Here is a 17,302-nt window from a genome sequence, read left to right as displayed (position 1 = left end):
ATCCCTCCCGGAGGCCTTTGTGTCTCAGGCCCCTGAGAATTCTAGTGTCTTCCTCAGTCCAGATCTCACCATCCTGTTCAGTTTACCTGCAATAGTACCAAGTCAGTGAATTAAGGCTGGTCCTACTGTGGGTGTAGTTAAACGTTTCCCCCATTGCTCTAAAGCAGCAGTTCTGAAACTTTAGTGTGCTTCAGTAGCACTTGGAGGACTTGTAAAAACCTGATGGCTAGCAGCCTACCTTCAGAATATCCAATTCAGCAGGTCTGGAGCAGGGTCTGAGAATTTGCATTTCAAACACGTTCCCAGCAGACGCTGATGCTGCTGCTCCATGGCAGGCCACTAGCACCATCTGGTCTCCAGGCAAGCTAGGTCATCCATCAGTTTCTTTCAGTAACATATACTAGAGGCTGGGCCACCATCTCTATTGCCACACAAGTTGTTTATAATCTAATATTTCAATTTATTTGAGGCTGCTATAAAGGGATGTCAAACAGGCTTACCAAATAGTTGAAAGAAATCCCTTTCAATGACAGTAAGGTGGGCCGAAATAAATAGAACCAAGATACACTGGAGTCTGTATTATTTATATTAAAAAAACCCAATTCTGCAGCTTATTCATGTCAAACAAGCTTTTATTTTCAATGTGAACAATACTGTCAAATTTATCTGTCAAAGGTAAGAATAAAGTCAGATGTCAGTTAATATCATTTTGGGATGTTGAATTTTGAAACAACATTTGTATTGTGGGCTAATGAAAACTAGAATATCCGTGAAGAACAAATTCATCTTTTCTTTCGCTGTCCACTTCTTTTTATGCCTTCCAACTGTAGGGTGGGAGAAGAGTCAATTAACAACTGTACACCAATAACATGCACCAGGGACTTTCTAAATAGGAGTCAATACTATGAACATCTATTGGCTCTCCAAGGAGAAAACAAAACGTTTTCTTCTTGTAACCCAGACCCTTGGTTGTCAGGGTGCACATCATTTCATCACACCAACCTCATTTCTCTCTTGCCCACCACTATAAATGCTAACTTTTGTTCTTGAAAGGCCACTCTGTGATTTAAATGTCTTTCCACCTTAAGAGCCTATGCTCCTTACACAAATCATAAATCCCTTATATTCCCAGACCTCTGGTATCCGTAACTGTAATGTGAGAAAGAGGCTATTATCAAACATCCGCAGGTGTAAAAATTAAGAAAGGAAGAAAGAAAGAGTGTGATATTGCGAGAGAGAGAGAGAGATGAGAGAGAGAAAGGAAAAGATGAATGGGTAGAGGAAAGAGAAACTAAGACTGAATTACCAACTCAGTGATAGCCAATAATCTTACTATGGCTAATTTTTCTTTTGAATAAAAAATCTAAATTGAAGTAATATTTGTGAATTACTCATCAAATGCAGTCTTATTTGAAATCCTTAACTTTTTAGAACTTTGTAAGCAGTCACCTTCTCAAAGGCATTTTTATTCCAAGAGACTCCATTTCTGTGGCCAGGTGATGAAGGTACAGCTAGTGCACAGCTTGGTCGCTTTAGCTGCTTCTCCTCGTGGCCACTCTCTAAAAATATAGGTCTCTATATTTTAGACCTCTAAAAAAATATAGGTCTCTATTTCCAGGTCTGATAAATTTCCCATCTGTAGTAGTCTTAAAGCTACAGGACAAACGACTTGTGGCTGTAAATGAAATACATTTCAGAACACACTGCCTTCTATACCATCTAGAATACAAGTACATTATTAACATTAAACTGTTCTTCCAAAACTAAATTTCATCAATTTTTTCTTATTTACTTTACAAAAATTATTAAAAACATGATAGCTAGTGGGAAGCAGCTGCATAGCACAGGGAGATCAGCTCGGACCTCTGTGACCACCTAGAGTGGTGGGATAGGGAGGGTGGGAGGGAGATGCAAGAGGGAAGAGAAATGGGGATATAGGTATACTAGAGCTGACTCACTTTGTTATAAAGCAGAAACTAACACACCACTGAAAGGCAATTATACTCCAATAAAGATGTTAAAAAGATAAACAAAAAGTAGATTAAGGATGTAAACAAAACAAAACATAAAGCTGTTAGTAACAGGTATATGTCAGGAATGCTTGCACTATACAATAATACCTGTATTCTCCAGAGCTGCCCTCTGCTGAGACCATATCCAGCTTGGGTCCTTCTTCTGGTTTCTCATTTCCATCCTCTTTCTCTTCATCAGCATTTTCATACCGATGTTCACTCTCTTCTTTAGTGTCGAATGATACGGACTTTAGCATCACAAGGTGGTGGACAACATTTCCCGATTTAACATCAGCAGCAGAATCTAGTTCTCTGCCCTCGGGAGGATCTAGAGAAGACAAATATGTCAGAAAATAAATAAAGAAATGAAAAGAATAGCTGGCCATGCTCCTACTGGTTGATACAACACTTCCATGGCCCGCACACTTCTGCTGCTTGACAGTTTTCACAACATTTTCCCCCTCTTTCCAGTAGATCTCACACACTGTGCTGCTGATTACTTCTGGCCCTTTGGAGAAGGGATCGAAATCATCTGATCCTGAGAGCATGTTTGTATGTTTCTGCCAGAACGTCACTGGAAAACGTTCACCCGATTTAAAGACAAATTCTACCGCGAAGCTCATTGATTCCTCAACCACTGAAAAGTGCCCCTGTGCCGTTTCATCATTTTCTCAGGTCATCCTACTGAGAATCTTTACGTTTTTAGAAGCCCGTCAGCCAAAAGTGAGGTATGCCATTTGTTTGCCCCTCGGGTGGTAGAAGGCAGCATACTTTTTCTCAAGATCCTAAAGGTCTTTAGAGAATTGGGCTTCTACTTGTGCATAACGTGCCTGAAGGTTTTTGAGAGCTTTGACCCGCTGCCTAACCGCCAGAGGCCAGCGCTGAGCGCGGCCTGCCTTTGAGGCCGATGCCCCAGCAGGGGCTGCAAGGGCCTGAGGTCTGGGCCGCCCCTCGCCAGCTTCGGCCCCGTCGTCGGGTCCTCAGGCCCCAGCCTCCCAGGACTCGGAGTTATCAGCCAGGACCTCGCCCGCCCAGAACTCGGCCTCCGCTGCCGCCACTGCAGGTTCCTCTGCCTTCTAGGATGCCGCCCCCTCTGCAGGCTCTCGCAGCTTCCAGGGCGGGGTGCCCTCTGCCTGGCACTCGCCTTCCAGCATGTGGTTCCCTCTCTCTCCCGGCTCCCTGGGCTCCCAAGTGCAGCGCCTGACCACCGCGTGGCCGGCGTGCGGCCGGGCCAGGATACGGCCTTTATAACGAATACGGGGTCTAGAAGGGAAGGGACCGAAACCGCGCGGTGGGGAACTCACAGATACCCACGACCACTTCTGCGCCCTCCTCACCGTCCTCCTCCTCCTCCTCTTTGTCCACATAATTCTTGTCCTCTTCCTTGTCTCTGTCTCCCTCCTCCGCCTCTTCTTTCTTCTCCTCGTCCTCTTCAGCCTCCTCCGCCTCCTCCACTTCCTCCTCCTCCTCTTCTGCCTCTTCCTGCTCTTCTACCAGCTTTACACCCCAGTCCTCCTGGACTATGGGCTGGGCGCCCTGCTCTTCCCAAAGGGCTCGCACTACCGCCTGTAAATCCCTATGGGCGGCGACACTGCGACCCCTGCCACGCCGTTCTTCCCGCACCGCTCCTCCTGGGACTGGGCCAGGGATGCTGGCCATGCCACTACCTGCTCTGTTCTGACCACCTGTGGCTGAGCCCTGCATTTCTGTGGCAGAGATGGCAGGAAAGACGCACCAGTCCGTGCCTCAACCAGAGAAGCGATCCAGCTGCTAGACCTAGTTGGCAAAAATGGCTGCTGCCGAGCTAAGCGTCGCTGCTGGCAGCAGAGCCTGCTGGGAGGGGGCGGGTGAGGGGGGTGGGGGTGGTGGGAGGCAGAGAAGATGGCGGCAGACAGCGGAACAGTCTGTGATGGTGGCCTTTGGAGGACTCGTGACAGGAAGGGTCGGGGGGAGGGGCCCGAGGAGCAGCCAACCATAACTGTGCCTGGGAGGCCATTGGACAAGGCGGGAAATAATCTGATAGGCAGTTGACGGGAGCCACAACTTCGAAGGGTAAACAGAGAACTGCTTCCCCCCATCGCCCCCCCACCCCGCATAGGGAGCTCTAAACTCATTGGCTGAAAGGCGAGGATTGACATGCCTGCGATTCAATGAAGTTTCAAGACCCAGCTTCTAGAGTTTGAGACCTTCCCCACTTTCCTTCCAGGACCTTGGAGTCCCCAATTACCCTTTATGTCCAAGCATATCCGATACTTTTAATTTTACCACTGCCAGCAAAACTAAAATGTCCCCATATAGAGGCACTCTGCTGCACAGGGTGAATTGTTCCCTGATTTCCATCTGGAGGTGGCTGGTGCCAATAGGGGCAGAGTCATTAAAAACTGTATAGTTAATATGTCAGCAATAGTAAAAAACCTACCAGTAGAGAGAGAAAAAAAGAATTTGGACATTTTAACAGGTTAGTGTTTGTGCATGTGAGGGTGTGAACATCTTAAGGATGAGTAGGCTGATGCACGTAAGTAAATGTATGAGTGACACCGTATACGTGAGGCATATTCGGGTGGGTGAGTGAGTGCATAACCACGTTAAATTGAGTATATTTGTATTGGAACGAATGTGTGCATATGTCAGTCTATCTAGGAATGGGAGTAAGTCTGTGAGCACGTTCATATGAGTGAATGTGTAACTTGTGGATGTATGTGATCATGTCTGTGTTTAAGAGTGAATGGAGCCTGTTCACATGTCAGTGTGGTAATGTGTGTTTCTGTGTGTTCACGTGTATGAGTGAATTTGTAAGCATGTGCATGATGGTAGCATGTTCATCTGTGAGTGAATGTGTAACCGTATTCATTTTTGTGAGCTTGTTAATGTGTGCATCTATTTCTGAGTCAATGCATGAGTGTATGTGTATGTGAGAATGTTGATCAGATGCATGTACATGACTGTGTTAATGAGGGTACCTGTGAGTTTATGAGCAGGTTCACTGTGTGCATATGTGAACATGTTCATGTTTGTGTGCAAATGACTGTGTAAGTATATACATGTGATCATGTTCCCGTGTTTGAATGAATGTAGAAGCATATCAGGTATGTTCAGGAATGTGAGTGAATGCATGCTTTGTATTTGTCTTTTTGTACATTTGTGTCGGAGTAAATGTACAAAAATGTTTATGTCAGTAAATGCATGAGCATATATATATATATATATACACACACACACACACACACATATATATGGGGCATATTATTAAAATGCAAGTTTAAGTGAATACAGGAACATGTGTGTGTTAATGAATATGTAAACATACTTTTGTGTAGGGGCATGTTAATGTGTGTATTCTTTTCTGTGAGTCAATGTGATTATGTTTGTGATTAAAAGTGCATTCATTTGTGTGGAAGTGATAATGTGAGCATGTCTATGTGCAACTGTGAGTATGTGAGTGTATGTGAGTTTGAATGTGAGAGATTGTGTGTGTGAATATGATCCTGTCTATATGTGAAAGTCTGATCGTGTCCATGTCTGTGCATGAGTGTTTTTGGGGTGTGCGTGAATGCTGTTTTTTAAATAAACATGAGAGCATGTGTGTTTATGAGCACGTAGCTGTGTGAATATGTGAACGTGTTCATGTGTGTGAACTTGTTCATGCATGAGTGATGTGTATGTGTGAATGTTATTTTTTAAATAAAGGTGAAAGCATGTCCATGTGTGAATGTGTGTGAGTGCCCGTAGGGAGTGACTGTGTGTGAGTGTGCAGTCATGTCCGTATGTAAGTCCATGAGAATGTGTGTGTGTGTTTATGTGCGAATGTGAGTGAAAGTGGGAGTGTCCACTTGTTAGTGAGATAACGTGAGCACGTTTGTGTGTCTGGGAATGTTAATGTTTAGGTATGTTCATGTGTGGGTGAATGTCTGAGTATATTTGTGTGTTTGAGCATGAACATATGTAAATGAAAGTCTGAACACGTTTGTGTTTTGGGCATGTTAATGTGCAAGTGTGAAAGTTTTTGTGTGTGTTTAAATGAATTTGTGTGCTCATTCATATCTAGGTGTGTGAGCATGTGCATGTAAGGGAGCATATTCACATGAACTAATTAAGGTATGAAAAAGCTGGTGTGTGTGAAGGTATTGATGTATAATTATTTTTCCTGTGTGCAACTGAATGTGTAAGCAAGTTTATGTATGTGAGCACGATGTATAATTTTAAGTGAAGTTGTAAGTGTGTGTGGGGTGTGTCTGTATATGCGAATTAATCTCTGAGCAAGTTCATGTGAGTGAATATGTCAATATGTTTGTTTGATCATGTTAATGTCTGCTTGTGCTCATGAGTGTCTGAGCAGCTTTGTGTGTGTGATCGAATATAAGGATGTGCATTTATGTGAACATTTTCCTTTGTGTCAATAAGTGTGTAAGGTTTTCTGTGTTTGAGTATGTTAAAGTGTGAATGTGTTCATTCAGTGAATGTGTGAATATGGGTATCTGTGGAATGAACATGTTAGTATATGTGTAATTGTACTGAAATGTGTGTTAATATGTGTACATTCAGAATGTGACTATGTGACTGTATTCATGTGTGGATTAACATATGAACATGTTCGTGTGTGAGTAAATGGAGGAGCAGTTTTGTGTGTGAGAACACGTTCATGTTGGTGACAATGTTAACATCTTAGTTTGCATGAAAGTGTCAGTGTCCTGTGATTGGACATGAGTGCATCTACGTGTGAGTTAATGTGTGAGCATGTTTGTGCATATACGCATGTTAATGTGAGTGTGCTCATTCGTGTGAAGGAGTGTGAGAATGTGCTCCTATGGGTGACTGAATGTGTGAGTGTGTTCGTGTGGGAATGACTGTGAGTCGATAGGTGTATGTTCATGTGCAAGTGTGAATGAACGTATGATTTTATGTGTGTGAGTGGATGTGTGAGTATGAGTGTACGTGAGCATGTCTGTGTGCGAGTGACTATCAGTGAGTGGATGATATTGTGTCTGTCAGGGTGTGAGCACATTCTTGTGTATGACTGAGTTAATATGCACGTACGTGTGAGCATGTTCATTTGTGTGAACGTGTGAACCTGTTCACGTGTCAGTGATCTGTGAGTGTGTATGCGTTTTAGCACATTTGTTTCAGTACATATGCAGGTACGTCCGTGTGCGAGCATGTTCACGTGTGAGTGAATGCGAGTATAGGAGTCTATGTGTGAATGCACCAGCATGTTCCTGTGTGAAAAATGGGTGAGCATGTCCACGTGTGTGAACATGTTGATGTGAAAATGTTAAGAGCATGTGTAACTATATTTGTGCGTGAATGGGTCAGCATGTGAGTGTTTGTGTAAGTGAATGTGTGAGAATGCTTATATGCGTTACAGATTTAATGTGTAAGTGTGAGTGAATGTGTGAGCATGCGTTTGAGTATGTTTCTTTTTTCTCAGAACCCCAGGTCCATATAGTGAACTGTAAGGCACTGTGCACAAAGAAGTTTTTATTTTCTATTGGCTCAAGGCTGTCTTTAACCAGCTCTACAGCTAGGCCATATTATTCTCTGTGTATTACATCACACTGCTGCTATAGAAACCTGTGTGACTCTTGTGATTCAACCTGCTGGCTTCCCTGAAGGATAACTGCCCAGAAGCTGAGCTGCAAAGACAGAAATGTGTTACTCCAAGCCTAATGCTTCAGAAAGCAAAGTTCTACTGGGAATAATTGTTTGAATGACAACTGAGAAGTAAATGGGTTTCTGTGTTAGGGCAAATCCCAGACTCCAGCATTTAGGGTTACTCTGAACAAGCCCCAGCAATGTGCTATGTAGGGACAGGGGTTCCTATAAACACAGTCCTTTATTACAACCTTTTGCACCCCTCACATGCCTTTAGAGGATGGAAGCTGTGTAAGACAGTTAACAAAACCCAGCAGGGCCGGGGAGCCAGGGACCCCACCAATCCCAGGGTCGTACTTCTCATTCTAGACCATTCAGTGCCACTCAGGCAATTCCATCCCTTTCGGTGGAATCCTGAGGACCCTAAAGGGCCAGCACAGAGCCCTGTCCAAGCGCTCCCAGCTAAAAGAGCAAACGGGAGCTGAAATGCAGTCCACATTCCCCTCATCAAGCCATGTGTCCTGGCACAGAAATGCAGCCCAGAAGAAGGGAAACTTGTTCTACTTATCTGCCCAGAGGGGCTGCCTTATGTGCTAGCAGTGATCAGTGTGAGAACTTGGCTAAAGTATCCATACATCTCTAACAGGAAAATTCAAAGTGTTACGGACTGGGCTTCCCTGGTGGTGCAGTGGTTACGAATCCGCCTGCCAATGCAGGGGACACGGGTTTGAGCCCTGGTCCGGGAAGGTCCCACATGCCGTGGAGCAACTAAGCCCGTGCGCCACAACTACTGAGCCTGTGATCTAGAGCCCGCGAACCACAACGACTGAATCCGTGTGCCACAACTACCGGAGCCCATGCACCTAGAGCCCGGGCTCCGCAACAAGAGAAGCCACTGCAATGAGAAGCCCGCGCACCTCAACGGAGAGTAGCCCCCATTCGCCGCAACCGCAGACAGCCCACGCGCAGCAAACGAAGACCAAACACAGCCAAAAACTAAAATAAATTAAAAAAACATGTGTTACAGACTGCATGTTTGTGTACCCTCCAAAATCCATGTTGAAAGCCTAACAGTGTGATGGTATCTGGGAGGTAATTAGGCTCAGGTGAGGTCATGGGGGGGGCTCCCCATGATGGGATTAGTGCCCTTACAAGAAGAGGAAGAGATGCCAGAACTCTCTCTCTTTCCACCGTGTGAGCACACAGCCAGAAGGCAGTCATCAGCAAGCCAGGAAGAGCGCTCTCACCGGAAACCAAAATGCCCAGCACCTTGGTTTTGGACTTCCCAGCCTCCAGAAGGATAAGAAATAAATGTCTGTTGTTGCCACTCAGTCTATGGGATATTTGCTATAGTGGCCAGAACTAAGACAAGAAGCCTCCAGATAAGGTGCCTAAATCCCATCTTTGCAGGGATGACCTCAGCTCCATAACCTATCACTGTCCTCTCTGATGAGCTCAGGAAGGCAAGAAAAGTTGTGCGGGTAACCACTTCCCTTCCTCTTTGAACTTCACTGCTCCAACGTCTCTCTCTCCCTAGTGTCTATCACAGGTTCAGGGTTCAAAGGAAAGGCGAAGGGAGGAAGAATAAAAAATGTCTCATTTATTCCTTCACTCCACGATATGGGAGTGCCTGTGTCATAGGAGGTGCTGGGCTGGGCGAAGCCCTCAGGCAGCTGCTTTTCACAACACTGTGGCTTCCAGTTCTCTTGCCCAGAGGGAAGCCGCTTTGCTAGCTCTCCCTGGCTCCTCCTCCTCTTCTTCTCAGTGCCCCTTCCTTCTCGAGGGAAAATAAAGCTCCTCTTTGAACCTGAACAGGACAAAGTTCCCAAGGCTTCTGCTTGCGAACTTGTGGGGGAAGAGGAAGAACGGGTTAAACCCTGAGGCTCTCCTCCACCTCACACACAAAGAGAGGTTCGACTCAATCTAGTGGGAGGCCTCACAGGGAGATCTAGGGGTCCCTAAACTCTGAAGCCCTTGGCCCATTCTCCCCAAAGCCCTGCTTGAGAAGAGGAACAGGTGTGATGGCAGGTGACTCTCCCAGGGTAGGTGCCACCGCCTGGATCCTGCTTGCCGCTGATAACCTCACAGACCTGGGGATGGGCTCGGCTCACCTTGCCCGTGGAGCAGGCAATGGTTCGAATGGGTTTTGAGTGCTCTTGAGACTACCACTTATCTCTAGGCAGTGTTCTCCTTCCTGTCCTCACTGTTCTTGACCCTCATCCCTCATCCTCTCTGTCCTGACGTCTCTACTCAACTCTGTCCAGTGTCAGCTCTCATTCTCCTGCTGCCTCTTTCTTCCTTCAATTAAAGCAATTCAAAATGTAAGCCGGTATGTTCACTCCTTGATTGCTAGAGTCTCACTCTCTTCCAGAATCAAGTTGCAAATCTCTATCCAGGTGCTCTTTTCTCCCAGCAAGACACCCCCAGCAACTTTAACCTTGCTCCCGTGGTACCTATGGGCCCCTGGCAGATGCTCACCTTCCTCTTCTCCTGCCCCCCCGGGCTGAGCTTCCTTCCTCTCCAGAGCATGCTGCAGTTGCAGGCCAGGCAGGGAAGTTACCTCCTAGGACACACACCTTGCCCCAAAGTGTTTGGCTTTGTTCTCCGCTTCCCCCAGCCCTGCCACGCACTCCATTCAGAGAGCAACTACCCCACCTACTGTCCTCCCTGCTCCCCAAGTACACACACTCACACGCGTGCGTGCACACACGTGCACACACACACACACACACACACACACACACACACACGACATCCCCAGACTTAGCACCTGCAGTGCCCCCTTCTGTATAAAGAAAGTCTAAAGTTGTTCTTGCACTCCCCTCTTCATCGAGTATTTGGCCAAATCTATCCAGGGACCTCGTTTGTCTCATATGTCCCAGGTTTGCATTCCAAAAAAGTAATGTAACCCACCCCCTCCCACCTTAGGCAGCAGGTGTAAACAGATCAGAGTCTGAAAGATGGTGATGAGGTGCCTCAGAGATAATGAAGATTCTCCACACCTGACAAACCCCAGAGCTTGGCCCTCGGCCCTGTTCCCTCCTTCTGGCCCTGGATGCCTGCTGAGATGCTATCTTGCTTAAAACAATGGGAGAATGTGCTTGGTGTTTTTAAATTGTGGTTGTTAAGTCTCTGCTGAGATATAGGAGAACATGGAAAGGAGGAAAGGAGGCAGCTACTCCCTGACACCGACCAGTGTTTGGGCCCACTGACCCAAACGATATCATACAAGGGGCAGGGGCTGTGCTCTAACACCTGAATTCCCCTATACCCAGCCCTCTAGCCCTCGCTCTCCTCCCTAAGGTCCCCACCTAGAGCCACTGCTGTCCTTCTAACGTAAGGCTACTGAAGGAGCTTGCTTTCTACCTTCTCCACCCCAGCCTCCCAGCCCCTAGGTACACACACACTCACCTTGGAACATGCGCGCTACACCTTATCCCCTCACACGCTGGAGGGAACAATGCAGCAAAGGGAAAGCAACAGTCAGGGGACCCACCTCCAAAGCTCAGGGCCCAGGGCAATGGCCTTGGTTTTCCAGGTAGCTCCCAGGGCAAATGGTGCCCTCACTGGTCTACCCCCAAGTGCCAAATCCTCACAGCCGTGTGCTCTCTAGGGTGGAGGCACCGCATATTCAGAAGGCTTGTATTCATTTCCACAAATATGAACTATGAGCGTTCATTAGCTCCTCAGAGTTGGTATCTAGTTCAACCTCCCATAGAACCTCTAATTAATGTACCCTTCCTTTTCTCTGTCATTGGCTTAGGGTTCCTGGGTGTCCCCTGGGCCAAAGAATACTACTCCTGTTCTGTGGGCTTAGGGCAGGTTTCCTGTCACTTCAAGCTGTGTGGCCCAGGCTAGCTGCCCTTTCTAAGGGGAAGGCTAGGAGGGAATACAGAAAGAAACTGACTCATTGGCTTCGTGGTGGTTTCTATTTCTCTTTCTTTGCCAGTTCTCACCTCTTCTCTAGAAATCTGAATGCTAGGCTAAAGGGTTTGGGTTTTATTGGACAGCTGAAGTCATCAGATGTTCCTGACATAATCAGGCTTGATTTATAAAGACCATGCTGACTGCAGTGTGCTGAATGGATTAGAGGGACCAACACTAATATTAGGGCGACGAGAGGCTGGGAAGTTGTTGCAGAAATTCAGTAGGAAGATGCCCAAGGCCTGATCTGGGGGTGGCTCATGATCAACAGAGAGATAAGAAGAGACTTGGGATGTTTTCCGGTGGTAGAACCAATACAACCAACCTGGTGGGAGTTGAAGGCTTGCGGGACAGAGGGGCAAGTGCCTGGGTCCCGGGTAGGTGACGTAGACTAGACAGAGATCACGTGCTCAGTTTTGAAGAAACTCTATATGGTGAGTACCCAGGGTGCACAGAAGGTGTGCTCAACTGCCCTCCCCATAGAGCCTGACAGATGGAGCAGAAAATTCTACCTTGAGCACCATAGCGCCCTCTGGCCTGCACGCCCATTCTGTGGGTAGTGCTCCTCCACTCACACCAGGGAGTGTACTTCACGTGTGGGACCTTCTCAAGGGAGTGTGGAGCGAGCAGAAGGCCTCGTGCATGTGAAGCCAGAGAAGTGGGAGAAATTCCAGGGTCAGAGCAAAAGGCCTGGAGGTTGGGAGCCCAGGAGCACCCCGACTGCAGGTCTCTGCAAGTCAGGAAGGTGGGATCTCGAGAGGCAAAGCTGTAGAGCCTGGGAGAGGGCCATTGGTATGCTTACGTGGTGGGCTGCCTTCCTGTGTTTCAGCTCTCCTCAACAGAAAAACCTCAGGTGTCTACACATGAATTTACCTACAAAACAGGAACAGACTTACACACATAGAGAACAGACTTCGGGTTGCCAAGGCGGTGGGGGGCGTGGTGTAGGGGAGGGAAGGATTGGGAGTTGGGGACTAGCACATGCAAACTGTTATATATACAATGGATAAACAACAAGGTGCTACTGTATAGAACAGGGAACTATATTCAATATCCTGTGATAAACCATCATGGAAAACAATATGAAAAAGGAGATATATATATATATATGTGTGTGTGTGTGTGTGTATATATATATATATGTGTATATATATATATATATATATATGAATCACTTTGCTGTGTGCCCAAAATTAACACAACACTGTAAATCAACTATACTTCACCAAAAAAACCAAAAAGCCCTCAACATCTATAAGCGGTTTACCTCCAATATGTGGAGTCAGATGGATACCATATCCCATCAGCATCCTGTCCAAAACCTTCTGGACCACTTTCATTTGCATAGTTTTTGCTGAAACAGAGAAGTCACTGGTCATCAGTAAAGGCCACACTGTTTCCCAGAGGACAAGCAGCAGAGAAGAGCGCAGCTGTCACCTTTCCAGGGCTTTCCCTTCTCCTGCACACATGTAGACATGTATAGTCGTATGGGTACACGTTCTCTCCCCCACCCCCTTCTCTCCCCACGGTGAGTCAGCCAGAAGCACGCAGTGAGGCAGACTCCTCCTCCCCCGCCCCAGCTTTTATCCAGAGGATGGGGCACAAAGACTGGGTCCACGTTACCAAGCAGGATGAGGGGCTGCGGGAGCGGGGGCAGGCATTCTGGGAAGTGGAGAGGAGAGGAAGCAGGCAGGGGGCAGCCCTCAGAAAAATGCATTACCTCAACCCCCTAAAGAGCCCCAGTTTGTAATCAGCAATGGACACAGCTCTCCAGGTCGGTGGCTGTCCTTCCAGGGGCAGCTGACTGCCCCAGGAAAAGTACTCTTCCACCCTCAGTGCCCTCCTGAGCTGAGCTAACAAGTCTACGGCCTCTAGCACAAAGTCACATTTCCCCACCTGGGCATTTTCTTGTCATACCCATGTCAACCTTGCTCTTGTACACCTCTGATTTTAGAACTGGGCATATGGCTTGACACAGAGAGACAACCTTCTGGCCCTCGCCCAACGAAGTCATTTCACACTCTTAGGCCTCAAGGCTGTCTTCTCAAAGACATTCATTCTGGGAGCTGGCGTTTCTCTCACTAATCATGTATTTCCAGCCTGGAGGTGTCTTGGCTGAGTATACGCAAGTAGCCAGCCAGAGCCCTGCAGACAGCTGGGCTTTCCAAAGCTCTCTGATGTGCTCACGCAACACACCTGAGACCTTCAGCAGGGCTCCTTCCTCCCAGAGGGCATGGGAATGGGAACCAGGCCCTGAGCATCACTGTCATCCTAATGTACTCCCACACGTTGACCAAGGAACATCAGTTCCTGCAATGTGTGTGTGTGTTCACTATATGTCCTACAAAGTCACCACAAGTAATGAATCAGTGACTACTAAGCCACTGCTCCTAGGGGAAATACAGGGTTAGGTTCCTGCGAGCCTCTGGTTACAACACTTTCATCAACCAATCAATATATAAACTCGTTTTATGTCTGTTTCTGTTTCAATTTATAATTTAATCCAATTAGAAATCAAGAATTTACTAAAAGAATGTATATTAACAAAACGCTAAAAGCATCTTCCAACAAAAAACTCTAGAATCTGTCCAAGTCTAAATCACTGGACACTCCCAGTAGTGTCTCCAGAGGCTCCTTCATTGTTGAGGCTTTAGTAACCTCTGTTCATGCCCCATGGCATCTCTGGACCACACATGATGGCTGTAAGGTGCCCACGGGGTACTGAGGCAAGAAACTGCCCTTCTTGGCCTTGTATTATAAACCATTAGAGTGGCAACTGTCAGCCACATACCGGGCCATCCTCAAAATAGAGGTTCTCACAGACCCTGGGCCTGTGACCCTCTGTACCCAGGTGCCCAGGATGCCTTAGATCATGGAACCAGCACCCCAAAACCTCAGCATGCTTACTGAGGCCTCCTTGATACCAGATAGCTTTCTGGCATATCTTTCTTGCAAGAGGGCATGGCCTCAGCTGTCCTTAGTCCCTTGCCAGATGAGATAGTGGTAGAAGGAGACACCCCTCTCCCAGACTTCTTGGCTACCTGCGGAGCCTCTTGGAATCAACTGAGTGGGCAATATTGGGCATTGTACACTACATATGGTATGGTCACCATCATCCATATTACTGCTTTCAATCCCTTAACCAAGATGCCTATGATAAAGGACAGGACCAAAGAGTCAGCACAATTGACCAAACTTCAGTCATTTTAGTACTCGATGCCCCGGCTAACAAATGGGCCCATCTTCACATTTTTATAAACTCTTGGGTCATTGCCTAAATGTTGTCCCCTTTGACGTAAAGAACTCTGGGAATCACTTGCCTCACAGATACCCAACATATAGATCAAGATGTTAGGGACTGACAGAATGGCCATCATCAAAAAATCTACGAACAATAAATGCTGGAGAGGGTGTGGAGAAAAGGGAAGCCTCCTGCACTGTTGGTGGGAATGTAAATTGATACAGCCACTATGGAGAACAGTATGGAGGTTCCTTAAGGAGCCAAAAATAGAACTACCAAACGACCCAGCAATCCCACTACTGGGCATATACCCTGAGAAACCCATAATTCAAAAAGAGTCATGTACCACAATGTTCACTGCAGCTCTATTTACAATAGCCAGGACATGGAACAAACCTAAGCGTCCATCGACAGATGAATAGATAAAGAAGATGTGGCATATATATATACAATGGAATATTACTCAGCCATAAAAAGAAACGAAATTGACTTATTTCTAGTCAGGTGGGTGGACCTAGAGTCTGTCACAGAGAGTGAAGTAAGTCAGAAAGAGAAAAACAAATACCGTAATGCTAACACATATATATGGAATCTCAAAAACAGAAAAAACCCAAAATGGTCATAAAGAACCTAGGGGCAGGACGGGAATAACGACGCACACCTAACAGAGAATGGACTTGAGGACACGGGGAGGGGGAAGGGTAAGCTGGGACAAAATGAGACAGTGGCATGGACTTATATACACTACCAAATGTAAAACCGAAAGCTACTGGGAAGGAGCCGCAGAGCACAGGGAGATCAGCTTGGTGCTTTGTGACCACCTGGAGGGGTGGGATAGGGAGGGTGGGAGGGAGGGAGACACAAGAGGGAAGAGATATGGGGATATATGTATATGTATAGCTGATTCACTTTGTTATAAAGCAGAAAGTAACACACCAGTGTAAAGCAATTAAACTCCCATAAACATGTTATTAAAAAAAGAAAAAAAAGATGTTATGGAATGGGGCTTCCCTGGTGGCGCAGTGGTTAAGAACCCGTCTGCCAATGCAGGGGACATGGGTTCGAGCCCTGGTCCGGGAAGATGCCACATGCCGCGGAGCAACTAAGCCTGTGTGCCACAACTACTGAGCCTGAGTTCTAGAGCCCACGAACCACGACTACTGAGCCCGCGGGCCAGAACTACTGAAGCCTGCGCACCCACAACAAGAGAAGCCACCGCGGTGAGAAGCCCGTGTACCTCAACGAAGAGGAGCCCCCATTCACCGCAACTAGAGAAAGCCCACGCGCAGCAACAAAGACCCAACACAGCCAAAAGTAAAAAAAAAAAAAAAAAAAGATGTTATGCATTGAACTCTGTTCCCCTCAAATTGCTATGTTGAACCCCTAATCCCCAATGTGACTATATTTTGAGATATGACCTTCAAGGTTAAACAAGGTCATGAGCTTGGAGCTCTAATCCAATAGGGGGGTATCCTTATAAGAAGACGAACAGAAGCCACAGAGCTCTCTCTCTCCCCACACTGAACAAAAAAAGGCCATATGAAGACACAGTGAGAAGACAGCTGTCTGCCAAGGACAAAGGTCTCACCAGGCTATAAATTCTTTTAGCAAATTCTAGATTTCCAACTGGATTAAATTGTGGACCTTTGTATCAACTTAAATTGTTTCCTCCCTCTATGTACAAGTTTTCTGATTGCTTTCTCTCTGATTCTTTTTGCTTGTTTGTTTGTCACTGGATATACTTTGTGTGTGTGTGTGGGGGGGGCAGTGTCCTCTCTAATCTGCTCATATTTATAGATTTCTTCCTTCAGAGAGCATCAGATCAGTTTCATTAGGGTTAGGGGCCTCCCCTATGGCAATGGTTGCTTAATAAGTTTTAAGGACTCGCTTAAGTTGCGTTTAATTTCATCACTGCGTCCCAAAAGTGCCATGGTTGCTTTTCCCTATCATTAGGATGATCAGGATTTCTACTGCAACAGAAGCATATGCAATAGAATGGCACAGCAGATTACTGGGCCCCCAAGCCAGAGGTGGGTGGACTGAAGCCATCTTCTGCTATGGTGCTGCCACTTGTGCTGCATGGAATTATTATTATCATCATTTTGTCTTTTCTGTCTGTACAAATTCTGTCAGAATATTTTAGATTTCTAGCAGTGCAAATTTACAGCTGTGGGTTTTATCTCCATCTAATCATGAGTGGTCCAGACCTTCTGGGTGGTTATAGGGACAGGTTCGGAGGCCCACTGACCCACCTCCTGGGCAGCCCAGGAGAGGAGGACATCGCAGGCCATGCAGGACACGTGAGGGTTGCATTCTGGAACAGCATGAACCAGAAGGGTCTGTGGGAAGCGGGCTTTGCAGTACTAAGAGGGCGAGGTACCCCCTGGTGCCTAAGCAAGGATGTGACTGGCTTGTTTGAATCGTTCTGCTGGCTGACAAGGAAACACTATTCAGGGATAATAAGCAGGAATGCATCCGGTGCATTTAATAACAAGGGTTGTTGCTAGAGGACCCTATCTGGCGGAGCAGAGTGGGC

At 46.7% G+C, this 17,302-nt stretch overlaps 1 protein-coding gene across 2 annotated transcripts; it reads right to left on the bottom strand.

The window, feature by feature from the left end:
* Nucleotides 1-611: 611 nt before the first annotated feature.
* Nucleotides 612-6,987, bottom strand: LOC132513241 (cilia- and flagella-associated protein 251-like). Of its 2 annotated transcripts, none has more exons than XM_060137401.1 (3): nucleotides 3,317-6,987; nucleotides 2,121-2,340; nucleotides 612-824 (listed from the first exon to the last, which is right to left on the bottom strand). In XM_060137401.1, the coding sequence occupies exons 1-3, from the start codon at nucleotides 3,714-3,716 to the stop codon at nucleotides 812-814; spliced, it is 633 nt and encodes a 210-aa protein (XP_059993384.1). In that variant the 5' UTR covers nucleotides 3,717-6,987; the 3' UTR covers nucleotides 612-811. The 2 variants fall into 2 exon arrangements, with proteins under 2 accessions (XP_059993384.1, XP_059993385.1); XM_060137402.1 differs by having other exon boundaries at nucleotides 3,350-6,986.
* Nucleotides 6,988-17,302: the final 10,315 nt, after the last annotated feature.

Source organism: Lagenorhynchus albirostris, chromosome X (assembly GCF_949774975.1).
Source record: "Lagenorhynchus albirostris chromosome X, mLagAlb1.1, whole genome shotgun sequence".
Lineage (NCBI taxonomy): Eukaryota > Metazoa > Chordata > Mammalia > Artiodactyla > Delphinidae > Lagenorhynchus > Lagenorhynchus albirostris.
The sequence above is the reverse complement of the archived record's forward strand: the minus strand, read 5'-3'. Positions and strand labels throughout refer to the sequence as shown.